This window comes from Mirounga angustirostris, unplaced genomic scaffold (assembly GCF_029215605.1).
Source record: "Mirounga angustirostris isolate CCGP_5_RB_7025 unplaced genomic scaffold, mMirAng1.0.hap1 SCAF_4, whole genome shotgun sequence".
NCBI lineage: Eukaryota > Metazoa > Chordata > Mammalia > Carnivora > Phocidae > Mirounga > Mirounga angustirostris.
Genome location: NW_026991712.1, coordinates 133,365,945 through 133,386,454, shown reverse-complemented (window position 1 = coordinate 133,386,454; position 20,510 = coordinate 133,365,945). Strand labels below are relative to the sequence as shown.

At 35.3% G+C, this 20,510-nt stretch overlaps 1 protein-coding gene across 2 annotated transcripts in view; it reads left to right on the top strand.

Moving 5' to 3' along the window:
* The window catches only part of LRRC7 (leucine rich repeat containing 7), a 959,434-nt gene that overhangs the window by 677,409 nt on the left and 261,515 nt on the right, over positions 1–20,510 (top strand). For both annotated transcript variants that reach the window (XM_064588988.1, XM_064588987.1), the window contains exon 6: positions 14,640–14,718. In XM_064588988.1, the coding sequence (XP_064445058.1) occupies positions 14,640–14,718 (79 nt within the window). The remainder of the gene's footprint in view (positions 1–14,639; positions 14,719–20,510) is intronic.

Genomic DNA, 20,510 nt, shown 5'->3' with positions numbered 1-20,510 from the left:
CTTAGAGAGAATGGCAGCTAGATTTAGGTGCACTGAAAGATGACATTGTCTACCTTTGTTCTTTTAAGAATAGATTTATAGGCCACATATTTGTGTGCGTAGATATTTCTGTACTTACATTGCTTATATACTTAAATACATTCACACATCAATTTCAAATTACAATTCTGAGAGATATCATATGGCCCAAAATAACACATCCCTTGGCCTTCAGGCAGGTTTAGCTGAGTAGTTTGAGTAAATAAATATCTATTTTTTTCAAGAGGATTAGAAAAAAAATCATCCCCAAATATAAACACGTTTATATTATATAAGAAACATGTTATTTTATGATAATCTAGTTGCACTCTTACATCAAGAAATTTTTGTTGCCAGGAAGTGAATTGCAAGTTACACTTCTTTTTTTCAGAAAGAAGTGTGTGAGCATCCTTAGAAGTCCTTGTGAATATTATTTAGGAAGTTTTTGCTGTGCTTATGGTCTCTGTATTCTGGAAATATTTATACAAAAATACATGCTAGACATAGTGAAGCAATCTGCAAAATAGTGTAGTACAAAGTTTTGATGAACATGATGATATATCAACCATTGATGGAAGTTATGCAAAAAGTAAAAGATTTTGACATATCAGTCCTTTCACAAAATTACACCTACAAAAGCTGTCCCTGAATTCTGTGGCAGAGACCTAGACAGTTACTTAAAGAGCATAATATATCCTTTGGGAATCTGTCAAAGGAAGAAAGAGTAGATAGGAAAAAATAAGTGCAGTGTCAGCGTCACAATTGACAAGGTTGGAATAGTCCTGGTGGAGGAGTCAAGGTATGAGTGAATGTAATCTGTATTGGCATTTAGATACCGACAGTAGAATGTTTAATTTTGAGGCAGGGACTCACTCAAGTACTAGTCAATCTAGGCAAAAATTTGCTTGAAATATCCTTGAATTTGATAAGTGACCTTTTATGATGAAACTAATTCACTTGGAGGCTGAGGTTAAATCTGATCTTGATGGTCCATGTGGCCCCAAATCTTTACTTTTCATATCCATTTGTGCCACCTGACATCCTGATTCACCATTTTCCCTCCATAATTCAAAAATACTCTTTTATATTAAAAGCTTTTTATTTAAGTGAACTATTGTATACAGAAAAGATATCTACACAATTTGTATGAATAGCTTTCATCTACCTCTCTAACCACAACTCCAACCAACTCATATCCCCTTTCATTTCATTCTCAGGTAATGCCAAATTGTTCCCAAATGCATCAGGCTGGTTACTTGTGACACAAGGAACAATACTATTTTCTCTGCCCAAAATATTCCTTCCTCCTCACAACTGTACCTCCTCAACCAGAGTCTTCGGCACCTTTGAAAGACAATTCAGATATCATTTATTCTGAGAAATATTCCTGACCCCTTTTACACAAAGAGAATTAATTGTTTAAACTATGAATATGCTATTAACCTTTATTTAGGTCTTAATTTGTATCTTCCAATAAGGTTTTGTGATTTCCTTCAAGAGACACTTGAACACATTTTATTAAAGTTATTTCTAAGTAGTTTATTAGTTTTATATTGTGTTCATTTTTAAGTACTTTTTAAAATTTTAGCTGATGTTATATGGAAACATTACTAATTTTGATATCTTGATCTTATATTCAGCCATGGTGCTGAATAATGACCACTGGATTCTTCAGAATTTCTATGTAAAAAATTATATTTTCTGCATATGACAGTTCTTTTCTTTCCCATCCTTATACCTTCATATCTTTTAGGTCACTTTTTCAAAAGTTATACTTTCCTAGGAAATCACCTATTCCATCATTTAGATATTCAATTTTATTGTCACACATTGCCCATAGTCTTCTCTTATGCATTTTATAGATCTGTGCCATATCTGTGCCTATTTCTTCCTTTCTACTTCTGATGTTGTTTACTCATGCCATCTGTTTTTTTCTTTTTCTATCATCCATCCTGCCAGAAGTTTTTCTACTTTACTAATCTTTCTGATAAAGCTTGTTAGTCTCTCTATTAGTTGGTTTATTTTCCATCGTTAATTTTTACTTTTCTACTTCCTACTGCAGCAATTTTTATTACATTCCTTCTACTTTCTTAGGGTTTACTCAGTTGCTTTTAGTATTCTAATATATTTGGGGCTTTTTCAATCATCACCTTATTTTTACTGAACTATATTGCAGACTACATGGTCTGGATGCTACTGATTTCTCATTATTTATTGACTTTCACATTGTGGCCAAGTATATTGTCAATTTTTAAAATATTCCCTTTTGCTTGTAATAAAAAAATAGAAATACACATCATCTGGTTATTGAGTACACACTAAAAATCTACTAATACTACAATATACAATTACATAAGATATATAGGTAAATAGAGAGAAAGAGACAGAGAGAGATGAGAGACAATAAAGAAACATTCATGCTGCATGTAAATCACCCATCCTCTCTTAAGTCTTTCTGTTACCAAATTTACATGCAGCAACCCATGGGTAAATGAATCACTTTCCATGCCGATGGGTCTTTTATCGTTTATTCCTCAGATCTTAATTCAATAGTAAAATAAAAATCCTATGTCTAGCAGAGACAAATGCATTTTATGATATTGTGATCTCTGAATAAATAGCCTATGCCTGTTTGTAGAGCTGGTACATAGTCATAATAGAGTAAATTGTTTTATATGATAAAGCAAGACAATGAATGATAAGGTTTAATTAGGCAGTGGTTCAGTTTTAAGTCTGATTGTTGATTTGTCATAGCTTCAGAGAGACTGATACTATAATTTAAGGACTTTAATGAAAATGAATTAACATGAAAGCCCTTCTTAATTCTGCAGCAATTAAGTGATTTTTCTCTCATCCTCTAAAACTTATTTCTGTACAAGAACAGATTTGAACAGCGTCATAGTGGGCAAAATCACTATTGTTAGTTAAAATGAAAGGCAATCCAAGTTGAAGGCATTATTATGTGTTTTACTAACTTGCCAATTATTCCACCCTTTCCCCAATGCATGCAAGACACTGACAAATAATATCCTCAAATTTCAGTGAGGAGAGGGAGTTTCTCTCAAACACTCTAGAAAAAGAAGATATGAATAACCAATTAAATGATAAAAATCTTTAAAAATTTGAGCATAAGAGGAACAGAGACTCTAGTAGTATGTATATAAATTCTCAGGGAAATCTATTTTGGGTCACCTTATGTGAGCTGGGGAGAAGATGTTACCATGCAGTTGTTATCAGTTAACAATAAATATGCTTTTTCGTGTCTGGCAAATCATTAGACCATTTGTTTAGAGTAAAGCTTAGTATTTTGCCCTATTAAATGTCTCCCTTACAACACTCTTACCATCTTATTTATCTGCAAATCACTAGCACTTCCCTTACTACCTTTCCTTTCTATAGAGTCCACTTCTACCCAAGATTACAGTGTTGAAATAAACTGAGGATTGACTCCCTGTATTTCCATTAGAGAATATGATGGCAACAAAGCCCAGGTCTGTTCTCTTGCCACCTTCTCAGCCTGATGCCAGGAGTTTTAACTTTTTTTTTTTTATTTCATCAAGAAATAAAATCAATAAGCAATGTTCATGTGTATCACTAGCACTTACTCCTCAGGGGATGGGGTTTACAATCTGGTAATATAACTAAATATATATTTAAAAAAAGGAACTGCCCTCACACCCTCATCCTCCTGAGGTCTGTTCTGAGCTCTGTCATCTGAACTGATAACTTTTCCTTAAGTCACAGCAGAGCCTTTTCGGAGCTGAGTGATTATTAACCTGTCTTCTGTGTTGCTGTAAATTCTGGAAAATTGTAAGAGAATAAAATCGAGCTGGTAATGAAGCATGTGAGCCCTCCCCCTACTACTCTGTACTCCCTCCCAGCGTCAGCATAAACTCCTTGAGAACCAGAACTACTGGACCATACACTGTTTCTAGATCCTCAATAGCCACTATCAATATGCAGGCATAGTAAGTGCTCAATAAAGTGGTTGATTGATAATGAAGGAAAAATTCACTGGTCAAATATGAAGTAAGATTATTAAACAGTTCTTTTTACTATTATGAATGTTTGTTTTTGAAGTAGAGCGAGAAAGGGAGAGAGGCAATCAGGTATCACTTTTCAACTCATTTTGTCTAAGTTAGATTGATTCCTCTGTGAATCAACTTATTGTTGGTCAAAGTCGCAAAGACTTCTCAAAATTTTTGCCAGATATATCTTTAAGGTAGAATCAATTGCATGACTATCTTAAATTATTGATTACCTTACCTGCATTTGGTTTCTCTTTTTATAATTCACTAAAATAGGCAGAGTCTTGCAGGAGACCTTTTGATTCTCCTTGCTTACATTCCTACTGAGTTCTTGATTCTCTTCACTAGAGTGGTTAGAGGTAAAGCAAACCATTCCAGTCTGTTTAGTTTTCTTGTTTTTTTCTCTCTCTTTCTCTTAAGATGTAACTGACCTGTACATTTTCTCCCAATTTTAATAACCTAATTGCTGAATGCTTTTGCTTTCTCATATGCAATAGGTTGCTCCCTCTGAAATCTCTCTATAATCATTACTTCTTACTCAGTGGAGTATTGCCTCACTTACCAAATGTTCTTTGGGGAATGCAGGTTTATACACAAACTAATTTTCCAAAATAAAATCATAATTTATCCTTTTATATATCAAAATATTTTATTTTAATCATTCTGGTTGGAAATTGTTCCAAGAATGTTTCATATTGCATTATCTTCTTTAAATTGGTGTAATTAATGCAATTTAACTTTTCCAGGTTGACTCAAGTTCATCATGAGCTATCTTATTGAATTTTTTTTTAGTATGTGTAGCTGCTTACCTCTACACAAGATAAGAATGATAGACTTGCAGAGTTCTGTTAGTAGCTTAGTAGTGTTTCCCATCACCCCTTCTATTATTAGACATCAGTTATAATTTATTCACACTGATACCCTGCCTATTTTGAGTAGCCCCTACCTATTCCCTCTAATAAATATCAGTTGAACAGTATATAAAGAATACAAACATTCTGAACTAGGTTTTAGCACTTGTTGCAGATATATTAAATTCAGAAATAAGGAACTTTATTCCTGACAACTACACTCAAAGTTTCAGGAAGTTGATACCATCTGAAATTTGACTGAAGGTAATTATAGAACAAATGCAGTTTACAGTGCCCCATGTAAAAATGCTATGTAGTCAATCTTGAGTGTGCACTAAACTCAGTTCCAGAAAGCTGGGGCTGTTTGTATTTGACCTAGAGAGTACATATGGAACAAATGCAACACATAGTGCTCTGTTATAAATGCTACATTGCCAATCTTGGGTAGCTAAGACTTACACCCCAAAGTAGTTTAAATTCTAGATTTGATGGAGGCAGCTTAACAGGTAAAATTTGATAGTATTTGGAATAGGGTTGGATGGTTTCAAATTCTGGCTAGCCTCTGAGACTCAGTTTCTCCATTAGTTAAACGGGAGTAATAAACCACTTTAAAAAATTGTTGTGAAGATAAAATAAAGCAAAGTGCTTATAACATTTTCTCAATAAGTTCCATTTTTTTTCTGCTCCTACACCTAATCCAATTTACTAGATATACAAATAGCCTGCCTGCTTTCTCAAAATTGAAAAATAAAAATAAAAATCAGTATCACAATGAAAATACAATATTAGATGAAAATATTAAAATCTCATAAACATATTTCCTCCTTTATTTTATACAAGATATAACACTTTGTTTTTGTCTTTTATCGGCTAATGGCACTCATATCCCAGAATGAACCATTTGGACTGATGATATCTGTGAAATTTGGAAAATAAGCTTGTCAACATGCACTATCCACAACTATTATGTGTACTGATTCATACAAAATTTATAAGTAGTAAACATAAATTTTAATGCATTTGAGAGAGCACTAACTCATTCAAAATTTGGTATTTGTAGGAAGTCTTTTATAATGTTTGAGTAGAAAGAGATACCTTTGAATCTTAAGCTTCTGTACTAAAATCAAGTATTTCTTTCCATATTTCTAAAGTCTTTTAGTTCATTTCTTCAAGGTATTGATGTGAAAATATAATTAGATCCAATTTAATACACACTTGCTGAGTTTTCATTGTTTTCCTCGGTCTGATCAAGGGACTGTCAGGAATATCAAGAAATTGAATGTCAACTGAAGAATCTCATTCTCCGACTCCAACCTCTTTTCAGATCACTTTCTCTTTTTTTAAATTTTTTTATTAACATATAATGTATTATTTGTTTCAGGGGTACAGGTCTGTGATTCATCAGTCTTACATAATTCACAGCACACACCATATATGGTACATAAAATTATAATTTATCCTTTTATATATCAAAATATTTTATTTTAATCATTCTGGTTGGAAATTGTTCCAAGAATGTTTCATATTGCATTATCTTCTTTAAATTGGTGTCATTAATGCAATTTAACTTTTCCAGGTTGACTCAAGTTCATCATGAGCTATCTTATTGAATTTTTTTTTCAAAAAATTCCCAACGCCCATCACCCAGCCACCCTATCCCTCCCACCCCCTCCAACTCCAGCAACCCTTAGTTTGTTTCCTGAGATTAAGAGCCTCTTATGGTTTATCTCCCTCTCTGGTTCCGTCTTGTTTCATTTTTCCCTCCCCTCCCTTATGATCCTCTGTCTTGTTTCTCAAAATCATCATATCAGTGAGATCATATGATACTTATCTTTCTCTGATTGACTTATCTCGCTTAGCATAATACCCTCTAGTTCCATCCATGTTATTGCAAATGGCAAGATTTCATTTTTTGTTGGCTGCATAATATTACATTGTATATATCTATACCACACCTTCTTTATCCATTCATCTGTTGATGGACATCTAGGCTCTTTCCATAGTTTGGCTATTGTGGACATTGCTGCTATAAACATTGGGGTGCATGTGCCCCTTCAGATCAGATCACTTTCTTATACAACTCCAATCATCATTTAACCCTATCAGAACCACCAATCTATTAATATTCTGACGTATCCTTCCAACCTTGCCTTTTTTGTTTGTTTTCTTTTGCCCTCTTTGCACGGCTTGAATTCTGTGGTCTCATCACATGACACCCCTGACGCCCCCTTCTCCTTTCATATCACTCTGCTTGCTCAGTAAAATGACAATCCTGGCTGAATCCAACTCTCTACCTATTGCTAAAAGGATCTGGAAAAACCACTCAATCACACTGACCAATATCACTTAAATTCATGATCAAAAATCTGAAGTGCAAACTTAACACTTCCCCAAAGTGATGTTATACTTCCCTAGTCCACTGACTCTCCTCTTCTGGTGATTATTTCATTTGTTCTCCTCTGCCTTCAAACTCCCACATCTTCTCTCCCATCTCTGTGGCTACTGATTCTACTCTACTGAAAAAAATTAAAGCTCTCAGATGATAACTTCCCCAGACACTTACCATCATATCTATCCATCCACAAGCATCTGTACCCATAGTCTCTGATTCCTGCCTGTTAGTACAGATGGACTATTCCTGTTCCTCCCTGGAGCCAGTCTCTCCACTGAATAACCACCCTCTCTTGCCTACCCATGGATATCACTCCAGCAATTCTTGCTTTCTATTAAATCATTAAGATTTTCTACTCTGCCTGTTGACTCTAATCAGTGTACACACATGCTGTTATTTTTTCCATTCTAAAGAAAGCTTCTTGGCTCCTCTTTCCTGAATGTCCCTTTCCCCCTTGCAGCAAAAGCTGTATCTATAATTTCTTTCCCCTCATCTCTCTTAAATCATTCTAGTCTTTAAGCCCACTACTTCTCCAAAATCATTTCAGTCAGGGCACCCTGATCTCCGCATTTCTAAATCCATAGGCAGTCTTTGGCCATCATTTCATTTGACCTATCAGCATCATTTCAAACAACTCATCACTTCTTCCTACTTGACACATTTACTTCATTTGGCTTTTAGGAGTCAATACTCACTATTTTTTGTCCCATCTGTCTGATTGACTTTGTTCAGTTTCGTATGCTGATTCTTCCTATCCTCATTTTGGAGTCCTTTATGCTTCAGTTCTTGGTCCTCCTTTCTTTATTATCTTACATCATTGGTGTTCACATTTTGTCTCGTGGTTTAAATACTATCTATATAATAATGAATCCCCAATATTTTGACCTACAGTCTTGACCTCTCTCCTAAACTCTAGGTTCATAAACAAATACCTACCTGACATGTCCTCTTAGAAGTCTAACAGACATCTCAAATTATACATGTCCAAAAGTGGACTCTATCTTCAACAGCTATTTCACATATTGAAATACTTGTAATCTAAATTAAAGGCAACCCCTTCATTCAAGTTGCTTGGGCCAAAAAAATCCTAGAGTCATCCTTGATTCCCTTTTTTCTTTCATACTCCAGATCTAATGTATCAGGAAATCTTATTGGTCTTACATTCAAAATACATCCAGATCCCATTTACTTCTCACTTCCTCCACTACTCTCACCCAGAGTAAACCACCATCAACTCTTTTCATGCTTTACTTACAAAAGCCTCCAGTTGGACTTCCTCCTAGAAAGGCCACCCTTCTTAGGGACCAGAGTGATCCTCTTAAATTATAAATCAGACCAAATTATACTTATGTCCTTCAATGTTTCTTTATTTCATTTAGAGTAAGAACCAAAGTCCTTGCAATGGCTTGAGAAGCCCCATATGAGTAGATACCCTCATCTTACCCCCAAATACACACCCCTATTACCTCTCTGACTTCATTTTTTGCTACTTTTCTCTTCTTTGCTGTATTTTAACCGTTCTGGACTCCTTGCTTTTTTTTTTTAGAATACGCCGGGCATACTCAGGCTTTATAGTATCTTCACTATCTATTCCCTATGCCTGGAACTTTCTTACTTTCTACTTTCAGACATCCAGACATCTGTTTCTCTATCTCTCTCACCTTCTTCAAGTCCTTGCTCAAATGCCATCTTCCTAACCAATAATGAGGCTTACCCTAATCACCCTAGTTAACTTCAAAATTCCCAGGTGTTTCTTCTTTTTTTTTTCTTTTTTTAAAGATTTTATTTATTTGTCAGAGAGAGAGTGAGAGAGCACAAGCAGGGGGAGCAGCAGGCAGAGGGAGAAGCAGGCTCCCCGCTGATCAAGGAGCCCGATGTGGGACTTGATCCCAGGGTCCTGGGATCATGACCTGAGCCAAAGGCAGACACTTAACCTACTAAGCCACTCATGTGTTCCTAAAATTCCCAGGTGTTTCTGATCCTTCTTCATTATGCTCTAAATATCTTTTCCCATAGTGCTTCTTATTGCTCAGATACTATATAATTTTATATATTTATATTAATTATCACTATGTTTTATTGTACAAATTCCTCTGCTAGAATACAAGCTCTGCAAATGAAGTGAATGTATCCATCTTTATCATGCTGTATCCCCAATGTTTACTACAGTTCCTAACAGAGTAGGTACTCAAATATTTGTCAAATATATGAATGGCCCTTTTCTCTCAAGGACATTATAATTAGTTAGTGACTCAAATATCAGAAAACTATATATAATAAGATGGTAAAGCAGTGACTCTTCAACTTATAAGCAAGTACTATGTCTCATCTCTTAGTGTTATTTAATTTCAGACATAGTATAATCTAAAATGCTAGGTGTTAAGAGGAGAGAGCGACATGGACTAAATTAGTTGAATAAATTTTCATGCAGATGATAGAATTTAAATGTATTTGTATGGATGAAATTTGACTGAGGATTTAGGTGAGAGAGTGGATGAGGTCAAGTAAAAATTGTAACATTAAATAAATATACTCAGAAAATAAGAGTTAAAAACAGTTTATATATTATATAAATGTCTTACATTCTGGTTTGCCTTTCATTTATGATCATAAGGATCAATGTTGCTATTATTATTGTTAGGCTCCATGTTTGATAATGACAAAATTGTTTGCTTCACTTAGACTCCATACTTATCTATTTCATGGGGAAAAACATTTGCTTTCATACTTTAAAATCAACTTAAAACCAACTTAAAGCCTAACCCAAGATTTTAATGACAATTTAGTTTTGTTTTTTTATTTTGACACCAATAATTTTTTTATAACTAAAGTTGAAATCTGTATTATATTTACAGGTTTAAGATCATTTTGTCAAGACTTAGTCATCTGCATTAGAAATAGATAAGATAGTCCAAATAAAAACAAACAGATAATCTAAAATCTAAATTTAGCTATGATTTTTCAACTTCTACCATGCTAGGCAGGACAGACCCATATTTGGTTGATTTCAGAATTCTCTTCTTTCCCTTCTTCTGCACACCCTCTGCAAGAATGATGGAGATGTGTAATGGTCAAATGGAGGAAGCAGGAAAGAGAACAAGAATGAATAATCCACAAAATGGATAAGTTCTTGAATAACTGAAAGTTGAGCAGGAACTTTTTCAATCTAATTTCTTTTAAAAAAGGAAGGGCAAAGAATCAGATAAAGTAGTCAATTATATCTTTTCTACTTCAAGGTATTAATATTCTGTTAATGCAACTTTGGTTAATTCCATTACATTAAAAGTTTTGTTTCTGTTTTAAGTTCAGGATGCAGAAATGTCATCTCTCATTTGACAGTATTTCTGTGAACATACTCAAAATAGTTCTGTGGTATGGTTACTGAAGTGAACATATTGGGAAAATATTACCATAGTGTCTTAATTGAGAAGATAAACATTTATCGGTATTATCAGTTATTTGTGAATAGAACAATAGTCCATTTTAAAAACTAAATACACCATTTTGACTATATTTTGCCATGTAATTATTTTAGAGTACAGTTCTCATTGTTTTTTCAGCCTAGGTTTGAATCTTGTCTAAATATAATGAGCTTGAACCTCCAGGATTCCCAAAAGTGAACTCTTAATACCGTTGGAAGAGAATTCCTTATAGGCCTGTGTTAGAAAGCTTATGTGTTGTCTCAACTGAAAAACAGGGAGTAGAACTTGAATTGTAATGGTCTAAATATGCTTGAGCCCCCCCATTTCCTACACTTATCACAAGTAAAAATGGTTAAAATAGATATATTGTTAAAGTGGAGAGTACGTATCCCTCTATTTCTGGATGAATATATTTGAAAATCAAAACAAAGTTCATGTTAGAAAATGTGTGTGTGTGTGTGTGTACATATATATGTATATGCACATATCACAAATATAATCTTTTTTATAAATTGAAAACACTGTTTCAGAGGACCAGACAGATCAATCACAAAGACTGGTTGATAAAGGTGTGGACTCTATAATCAAATCTGTTATAATTTTAATAGGAAGGAACATAATGAAGTAAAAAGGAATAAAAGATATAGTGTTAAAAAATTGAATTCCTACCTTTTCATCTATAAACACCCATTAGTATTTATATAAGTTACCTAATCTTTGTTAATGCATGGTTCTTCATCCATAAAATGAAAATAATATTGCCTAATATATCTTCCTCACAAGATTATTAAGAGAATTAAGTTATTTTACACAGTGGCATAGAGAAGAGTAAGTTACCTTAACTCTTATTAATACATGAATTTTATCTAGTATATATTAGGCACTTGTTAAATGCCAGACATGATACTAATTGCTTTATCTTCCTACCATCTAATACTCAGATCAACCCTGTGAATTAGACAAGAAATGAATAAGTGATGCTCAAATATTATATCATATAAGATTATATAGCTAGTTAAGTAACAACACTGAGATTCGTTCATGCTTCCAACCTGTGCTTTTAACTCTTTGCTAAACTACCTCTTCATGTTTAGATCAATGAGTTAAAGATATGCTCTAGAACTTTTCCTAAACTCTAGGGCCCATATATTAGCACATATGGTAAAGTTTCCCTGGAAACATTTTAGAGCATTTATCTCAGATACATGTTGATTAGATATTGGAAAATTCTTTCAGCACACTAATTCTTACTTATTTGCTTTGTTCTCTTAGGTGGATAAATTTTACAAATGTATTACCTCAAGCCAGCTCATTTTGATATTTGGTTCCTTTCTTGACTGAGACAGTCTGCTTCTATTTACTGTTGACCCTTGAATAACACAGGGGTTATGGGTGCCATTCCCCTGCACAGTTGAAAATCCACATATAACTTTATACTCTCCCCAAACTTAACTACTAATAGCCTACTGTTGACTGGAACCCTTTTCACATTTTTTGCATATTAATTAGCCAATTAACACATATTTTGTATATTAAATGTATTAATACTGTATTCTTACAACCACATAAGCGAGAGGAATGTTAATAAAGAAAATATATTTACAGTACTGCATGTATTTATTGAAAAAAATTCATGTATAAGTGGACCCTTACAGTTCAAATCCATGTTGTTCAAGGGTCAACTGTATTTCTAATAATTATAGATAACATTTATGCAGCACTTTGTGCCAATTACTTTATCTGCTTTATCTCTCTATCCTCACCACAACTCTCTTTGAAACTGTTCATATAATCACCAATTTTCAAAGTAGGAAACTAAGACATAGAACATTTAAGTGACTTTCATAACATTATCCAGCCAGTAAGTGATGAAGATGGGATTCCATCTTAATTCAGTAGACTCTGCTTTGAACAACTTTAAGTTTGAACTGCAAAAAACATAATAAAAGTTTTTAAACAAATAATTTAGTAGTATTTTCACACAACAGGGAATTCCATTCTCAGTAGAAGATAAAGAATTACAGTGTTTTTCTTAAAATCATTTTTTTAAAGATTATATATTTATTTATTTATTTGACAGACAGAGACACAGCGAGAGAGGGAACACAAGCAGGGGGAATGGGAGAGGGAGAAGCAGGCTCCCCGCCGAGCAAGGAGCCCGATGTGGGGCTCGATCCTGGGACCCTGGGACCATGACCTAAGCCGAAGGCAGACGCTTAACGACTGAGCCACCCAGGCGCGCCTTAAAATCATTTTTTAATTTGCTTCTGTTTCCACGTCTTGGTTTATACATAATTTAAGGAAAATTCATCCTAAGGCAAGCACCTGTAGAGATAAGGCACCAGGTACACCAGTATGCAATGAGCCCAAATTGATCAAACAGAAAAAGGTAAAAGGGTAGATGAAGTCTTATCCCCCTGTTGTTTGCTGATATCCAAAGTAAATATAAATACTGAGGGAAAATGTTGAAGACATCTCAAGGATTGACTTACTGACTTCTTTGCCATTTTATTAATGTCTCGTTAATGAGGTATCTGTAGGTATTATGGCCTTTCCAAAAAAGGAAAATTGGCTTTTCTTATTCAATTTGTACATAATGCAGCTTTTACACTTCCTTCAGTTCTTATTAAGACGCTGAAATACTTCAGCAATAACTTTAGGACAGCATAGTTTCTGATGAAATTTCACATAGGGAGAAAAAACATGAGAAACATCCCCATATTGTCTTTTATACCCTTCATTTGCAGTGGATAAGTGACCTGTCTTGGTTTGACTATCTTCCTGCTGCTTCACTGGGCTTCGAGGTTTTGTGGACATGGTCGTCTAGGTCAATGGAATCTAGTAAGGTGGAAGGCTTTCTTTCTTGTGTATCTATCATTAAAAAGTTCAACAAAAACCTACTGCAAAATGTTTCTTATCCTTTTGTCAGATATGAAGTAGTGAGCAGGACTAGTTCTTTATGGAAATTTTTACACCCTTAATAATCATTTCAAAAATGTAGAGCTGGTAGTACTGCAGGCATATAGGGATAACTTCATATTTCTGCCTTCTCTTCTTTTATAGGACCTACTATATTTGATTCACTTGTATCAATTGAAATATCCTCCACATCTCTTATTTCTCTGACCCTTACATTTATGGGTTAGGTTTGTGGCTTACTGATTTTCAGTTTTGTAGAAAGACCTATGTTTTTCTGTCACATAGCCTACAGCACAACTTTGACAGCAGATGAGCAGTTCTCCAAGAGCGATGAGCCAGGCTGGCTATCTCAGAGACTCCAGAGAGGACCCAAGGAAGAGCTGCTCACCTCTTCACCCTTTCATGCAGTTGCAGAACTACACTCTGTGCAGCCAACAAGGAAGAACTGCATAAAATTTGTTAGAGACCCACATTAATTCGGGAATATATACTGGTTTTGTGATATATCCTTAGATATTTTTCACATGCATGTGTTCAATCTTCCCATCTTATAAAATAAAAGAAACAAAGATTTTGTCATCTGTTTTCTTTATATCTGCTGATATCCCCTTCCCCCAGTAGCAGCACTTAATGACCAAATACCTAATTATTTTTATTGCTTTAATTAATATAGAGCCAAGATCTATCTCATGCTGAATATACAATTGTCTTCAATTTTATATCCAATTTCCTACTATTACTGTGATAAAATATTACTTAAATTTAAATTTTATTTTTAAAATGTATATATTATTTTTAATATGTATATATTATATAACATTATTATGTAACACTAATATATTATTACATTATTATATTTACTTAAATGATTATCCTAATGGTGTATTGATGCTATATCTATACTGTATATTAATTCATAGTTTTAATTTATTATTCTTAATATTAGAACTGTAATTTAAAGAATTTTTGCTGGGGCATTTTCATGTGCTTTTTTTTCTTTACATTTTAGGTGTACAAGAATTTCCAGAAAACATTAAGTGCTGTAAGTGTTTAACAATTATTGAAGCCAGTGTCAATCCCATTTCTAAGTGAGTATGATTACATTTTATTTATATTTATGTTTCCATTGGATAATAATGTACCCAGATAAACAAAATTCACATAATAAATGAATTTTAAATATTGCATTTAAAATTCAATTTAATAGAATGATGAGGAAAAATAATCAAATCAGAATAGTTTAACAAAAGATGATTAAAAACATTGCTGAATAATGATGAAGGTCTAATTGGCACAAGATGGCATTACTTTGAAGTTAACTGTGTCATCATTCTGTGGTTCTCAGGCAACATTCCATGAAAGAGCACTGAAATGAAAGAAACAGTTATTAGTTATGATCTTGGTAGAAAATTAACATCAAGGATCTAATGAAAGTTCAAGAGAGTACAAGAGTTTGAGATATTGATAGGTGCATGAAAATAGCTGATCATGTAGTTCCAGTTGGAAAATGAATTAAGTATAACCAGAAAAAGGGACTATTTGTGTACAAGGAAGAGTGGAAAGAGAATTCTATGAGGATAACAGAATGGAAGACTTGGATCGTAAAGGTGTTGTGATCAGAAATGGGGCATTGTGGTGCCCCTTTTGATCGGTTAGTAGAGAAATGCCATGGGAAGATGAGACCCAGCATGTGTCAATGTTGGCAAATTATAGTTATGTCATAGGGATGGTGTGTGCTGTGCAATCAAATAGGTCAAGAAACAATGGAGTGAAGGCACCTGGGTGGCTCAGTTGTTTAAGCGACTGCCTTTGGCTCAGGTCATGATCCTGGAGTCCCGGGATTGAGTCCCGCATCGGGCTCCCCGCTCAGCAGGGAGTCTGCTTCTCCCTCTGACCCTCCCTCCTGCTCATGCTCTCTCTCTCTCTCTCTCATTCTCTCTCTCAAATAAATAAATAAAATCTTTAAAAAAACAAACAAACAATGGAGTGAATGGATTGGATAAGTCACAAATCTGAATGTTAAAGTCACTTAACAATAGAAGTGGACGTAAAACCTGGAAAGACAGTAGCAGCAATATCTGGAAGAGGTTGAAACAAATCAGTGGTATTGGGATGCAGATAATGAGTCTCAGTAAGACTAACATTATAATTATACAAAAACTGACAGTAGGATTTGAGAAAAAACCTTAAGTCATCTGTTCATATTAAATTGGGGAGACTAGGAAAAACTGAAGCCCACTGGAAAGGCATTTAATGACTGGAGTGTTTTTTTGAAGAACAAAGGAAATTTATCAAAGGGAGTTTGAAGGGAAATTTTTCATCAATATAGTTGAGAAGAGGCTGTTTCTCTATGGGTCATGAGAAGAGGCTGTAGATGAGACTAGGAACAGAATATAAAAGAAGGAGATAAAGTTTAGATGGAGATCTTTACAATGAATTGTTTGTAAAATAACTTAAGGCCTTTAGTAGAAAGTGTGGAACATCAAGAAATAAAATGTATTTGAAAGAGAACAACTTTTCCACCTCAAAAGTAGAATATGGAAGAGAAAAAAAAGACTGTGAAAAGTATTTTTCAAAACTCTTAAAGCAGAATGCAATTCTCTCAACAAAGAGTAGACATTACTAACTTTTCACATCAGGACTACAACCATATCCTTGACTTAAGTCGTAATACAGGGCAGATGATAAATTGTTTTGACTTCTAGTTCTTTAATCCTAATAGTTCATCTTATTTAGGAATCATGATAAAGTCTTTGGGAGTGGAAATCAGATGATAATTTATATCTTTATGAAGCTTCAAAACTATAGTTTTATTGGCTGTGTCTCTGAATTCCTTCCATACGTTTAGCTTTTTAAAAGATGAATATGACTTATTTCATTTAAAAATGCCTAACACTGAAAGCATTAAGTGGTTTGGGAATTCATAAAAAATTACACAAAAGTCAATTTAAGTAGTATATTAATTTTAAAGATTTTTTAAGATATAATTCATATACAGTAAAATTTACCTTTTAGCTGTATGGCTCAGTGAGTTTTGACAAATGTATACAGTTGTGCACCACCACTGTAATAAGATATAGACTATTTCCATCTCCCCAAAAAGTTCCCTCAGCTCAATCATCCACTTCTCTGATTTCTATACCCATGGTTTTGCCTTTTCCAAAATGTCATATAAATGGTATCATACTTTTGTGTCTGACTTCTTTCACTTAACACAGTATTTTGAGATTTATCCACATTGGTTCAAGAATCGGTATTACATTCCTTTTTATTTCTAGGTAATATTCCATTGTATGGAAATACCACAATTTATTATCTATTCATCAATTGATAGATATTTAGGATGTTTGTTTCAGCATATGTTTTCTATTGGGTAAACACCTAGGAGGGGTATACTGGGTAGTATGGTGTGTGTATGTTTAACCTATAAGAAATTTTCAAACCGTTTTCCAAAACAGCTACCCCATTGTCTTTCCCATCAGCAATTTATTAGAGTATCTGTTGTTCTTCATCTTTGTCAGAATTTGGTGCTATCGAGGCACCTGGGTGGCTCAGTTGGTTAAGAGTCTGCCTTCAACTCAGGTTGTGATCCAGGGGTCCTGAGATTGAGCCCCAAGTCTGGCTCCCTGCTCAGTGGGGACTCTGCTTCTCCCACTCCCTCTGTTGCTCCCCTGGCTTGTGCTATCAAATAAATAAATTAAAAAAAAAGAATTTGGTGCTATCAAGTTTGTTTTTTGTTTTTTTCTATTTTTACCAACATACCTCATTGTGGCATTTCACTGTAGTTTTAATTTACAGTTTTAATGTCCAGGTAATATGTTTTCATTTTCATGTATTTATTTACAATTTGTATTGCTTCTTCAGTAAAAGTTCAAATCTCTTGTTCATTTTTTTTAAAAGATTTATTTATTTATTTTAGAGAGAGAGAATACCCAGAGAGAGGGGCAGAGGGAGAGGGAGAGTCTCAAGCAAACTCCATGCTCAGCATGGAGCCTGACTCAGGGCTCATCTCATGACCCTAAGATCATGACCTGAAATGAAACTAAGACTCAGATGTCTAACCAACTGCACCACCCAGATGCCCCACATCTCTTGTTCATTTTTATTGCCTTTTCTTCTTATTATTATTGAATTATAAGAATTCTGGGGGTGCCTGGGTGGCTCAGTTGGTTAAGCCTCTGCCTTTGGCTCAGATCATGATCCTGGGATCAAGCCCTGCACGTGGCTCCATGATCAGTGGGAGGTCTGCTTCTCCCTCTCCCTCTGCCCCTCCTCCCTGCTTGTGTTCTCTCTGTCTCTCAGAAATAATCTTTTTTTAAAAAAAGAATTCTTTATATATTCTGGCTAAAAGTCCTTTATTTGTATGCAAATAATTACTCCTATGACTTATCTTCTCATTTATATATATTTTTTTTAGTTTTATTATGTTATGTTAATCACCATACATTACATCATTAGTTTTTGATGTAGTGTTCCATGATTCATTGTTTGCATATAACACCCAGTGATCCATTCAGTACGTGCCCTCTTTAATACCCATCACCGGCTAACCCATCCCCCCACCCCCCTCCCCTCTAGAACCCTCAGTTTGTTTCTCAGAGTCCATAGTCTTTCATGGTTCCTCCCCCCCACCAAATTTCCCCCCTTCATTTTTCCCTTCCTACTATCTTCTTCTTTTTTTAACATATAATGTATTATTTGTTTCAGAGGTAAATCTCCTTTTTAAAATAGTGGCTTTCAAAGAGAAGATTTTAATCATAAATTATTTTATTGGTTTATGCTTCTTCCTGTATAAGTGATTTTTGCTAAATTCATAGTCTTAAAGATTTTTCCCTATGCTTTCCTGTGGAACTTTTGTAGTTTAGGCTTTACAGTTATGTCTATGATCTATTTAAAGCTAATTTTTAGGAGCACCTGGATGACTCAGTCAGTTGAACATCAGGCTCTTGATTTCAGCTTAGGTCATGATCTCAGGGTGGTGGGATCAAGCCCTGCATCTGGCTCCCTGCTCAGCTCAGAGTCTGCTTGTCGTTCTCCCTTCCCCTCTGTTCCCTCCCCCTGCTTGTTTGCTAGCTTGTTTGTTTGCATTTGGATATCCATTTATTCCATTACCATTTGTTGAAAAAATTATCCTTTCTTCATAAAATTACCTGAGTACTTTTTTTTGTAAATCAATTGATCATATGTGTTTGGATCCATTTCTGAATTTTCCATTTTGTACATTAATCTATATGCCTGTTCTTATATCAATTCCATACTGTCTTAATTACTATAGCTTTATGGTAATTCATACAATCAAGGAATGAGAGTCCTTAAACTTTATTCTTCTTTATCAAAATTATTTGGGCTATCTATACCTTTTGCTTTTCCATATAAATTTTATAATCAGCTTGCTATTGTCTACAAAAATGTAAAATCCATCTGGAATTTTAATAGAGATTACATTGAATCTATAAATCAATTTGGGCAGAATTAGCATCTCAAAAATATTGAATATTCCTAATCCTGAGAATAGTATATCTCTATAGTTACTTATATCTTTTAAAATTTCTTTTATCAGGGTGCCTGGGTGGCTCTGTAGGTTGGGTCATGATCCCAGAGTCCTGAGATCCAGCATGATGTCGGGCTCTCTGCTGGGCTCTCTGCTCAGCAGGGAGCTTGCTTCTCCCTCTCCCTCTGCCTGCTGCTCTGCCTAGTGTGCTCTCTCTCTGTCAAGTAAATAAGTAGAAATTTTTAAAATAATAATAATGAAATAAAATTTCTTTTATCAATGCTTTGTAGATTTCAGCATATGAATCTTGTATATGATTCATTCATCTTATTCCAAGTATTTCATGTTTTTTGTGCAATTGCAAAAGATTGTTCCATTAGTCAATTATTTATTGTTAGTATATAGAAATATAATCAGGGGGGTGGAGCAAGGTGGCGGAGGAGTAGGAGAACTGGATTTCGTCTGGTCTCAGGAATTCAGCTGGATAGGGATCAAACCATTCTGAACACCTACAAACTCAACAGGAGATTGAAGAAAAGAATAGCAACAACTCTCTGAACAGAAAAGCAACCATTTCTGGAAGGTAGGACGTGCAGAGAAGTGAATCTGAGGCGATATTTGGGAAGATAGACGGTGGGAGAGGGGTCCTCCATCGGCTGCTTCTGGCAAGTGATAGAGCTGCAGAGCACAAAATCGGAACTTTTAGAAGTCTGCTCCACTGAGGGACGTCGCTCCAGTGGCTAAGCAGGGGGTGGAACCCTCGTGGGACAGTGTGCTCTCAGGACCCTTGGGGTCACAGAAAGACCGGGGGTGACTGACTGCGCCAGAGATCCCAGGTATCAGAGCGGGGAAGCTGGATGCAGAGGTGGAGCTGAGGCGCAGGCTCTCAGCTCGGGGTTGCCATAAACCGTGATCCGCGGCACAGTCGGGCCACTGCTCCTCCAGCAGGGACCCAACAAGTGGCAGATCCAGGGAGATTCCCCTTCCACCCCCAGGAGGAGCAGTGTGGGAGTGCACCACAGGGATCTGCTGGATTTGGAGACTCCACACCGAGTCGGGTGCCAGAGATAGAAATGTTCGGTCACAGGCCGGGTGAGCACGGAGTGCGGCCGGAGACTGGAGAGACGGGAGTGACTGACTGCTTTTCTCTGGGGGCTCACTGAGGAGCGGGGCCCCGAGTTCTCGGTTCCTCCGGGGCAGAGTTTCGGAGGCCGCCATTTTCACTCTCGTCCTCCAAAGCTGTACGGAAAGCTTGCAGGGAACAAAAGCTCCCAAGAGCAAATCCGAGCAGATTACTTAACCCGGACTGGGCAAGGGCGGGGCAATACACCTCCAGCAAAGACATTTGGGAACCACGGCAACAGGCCCCTCCCCCAGAAGATCAGCGAG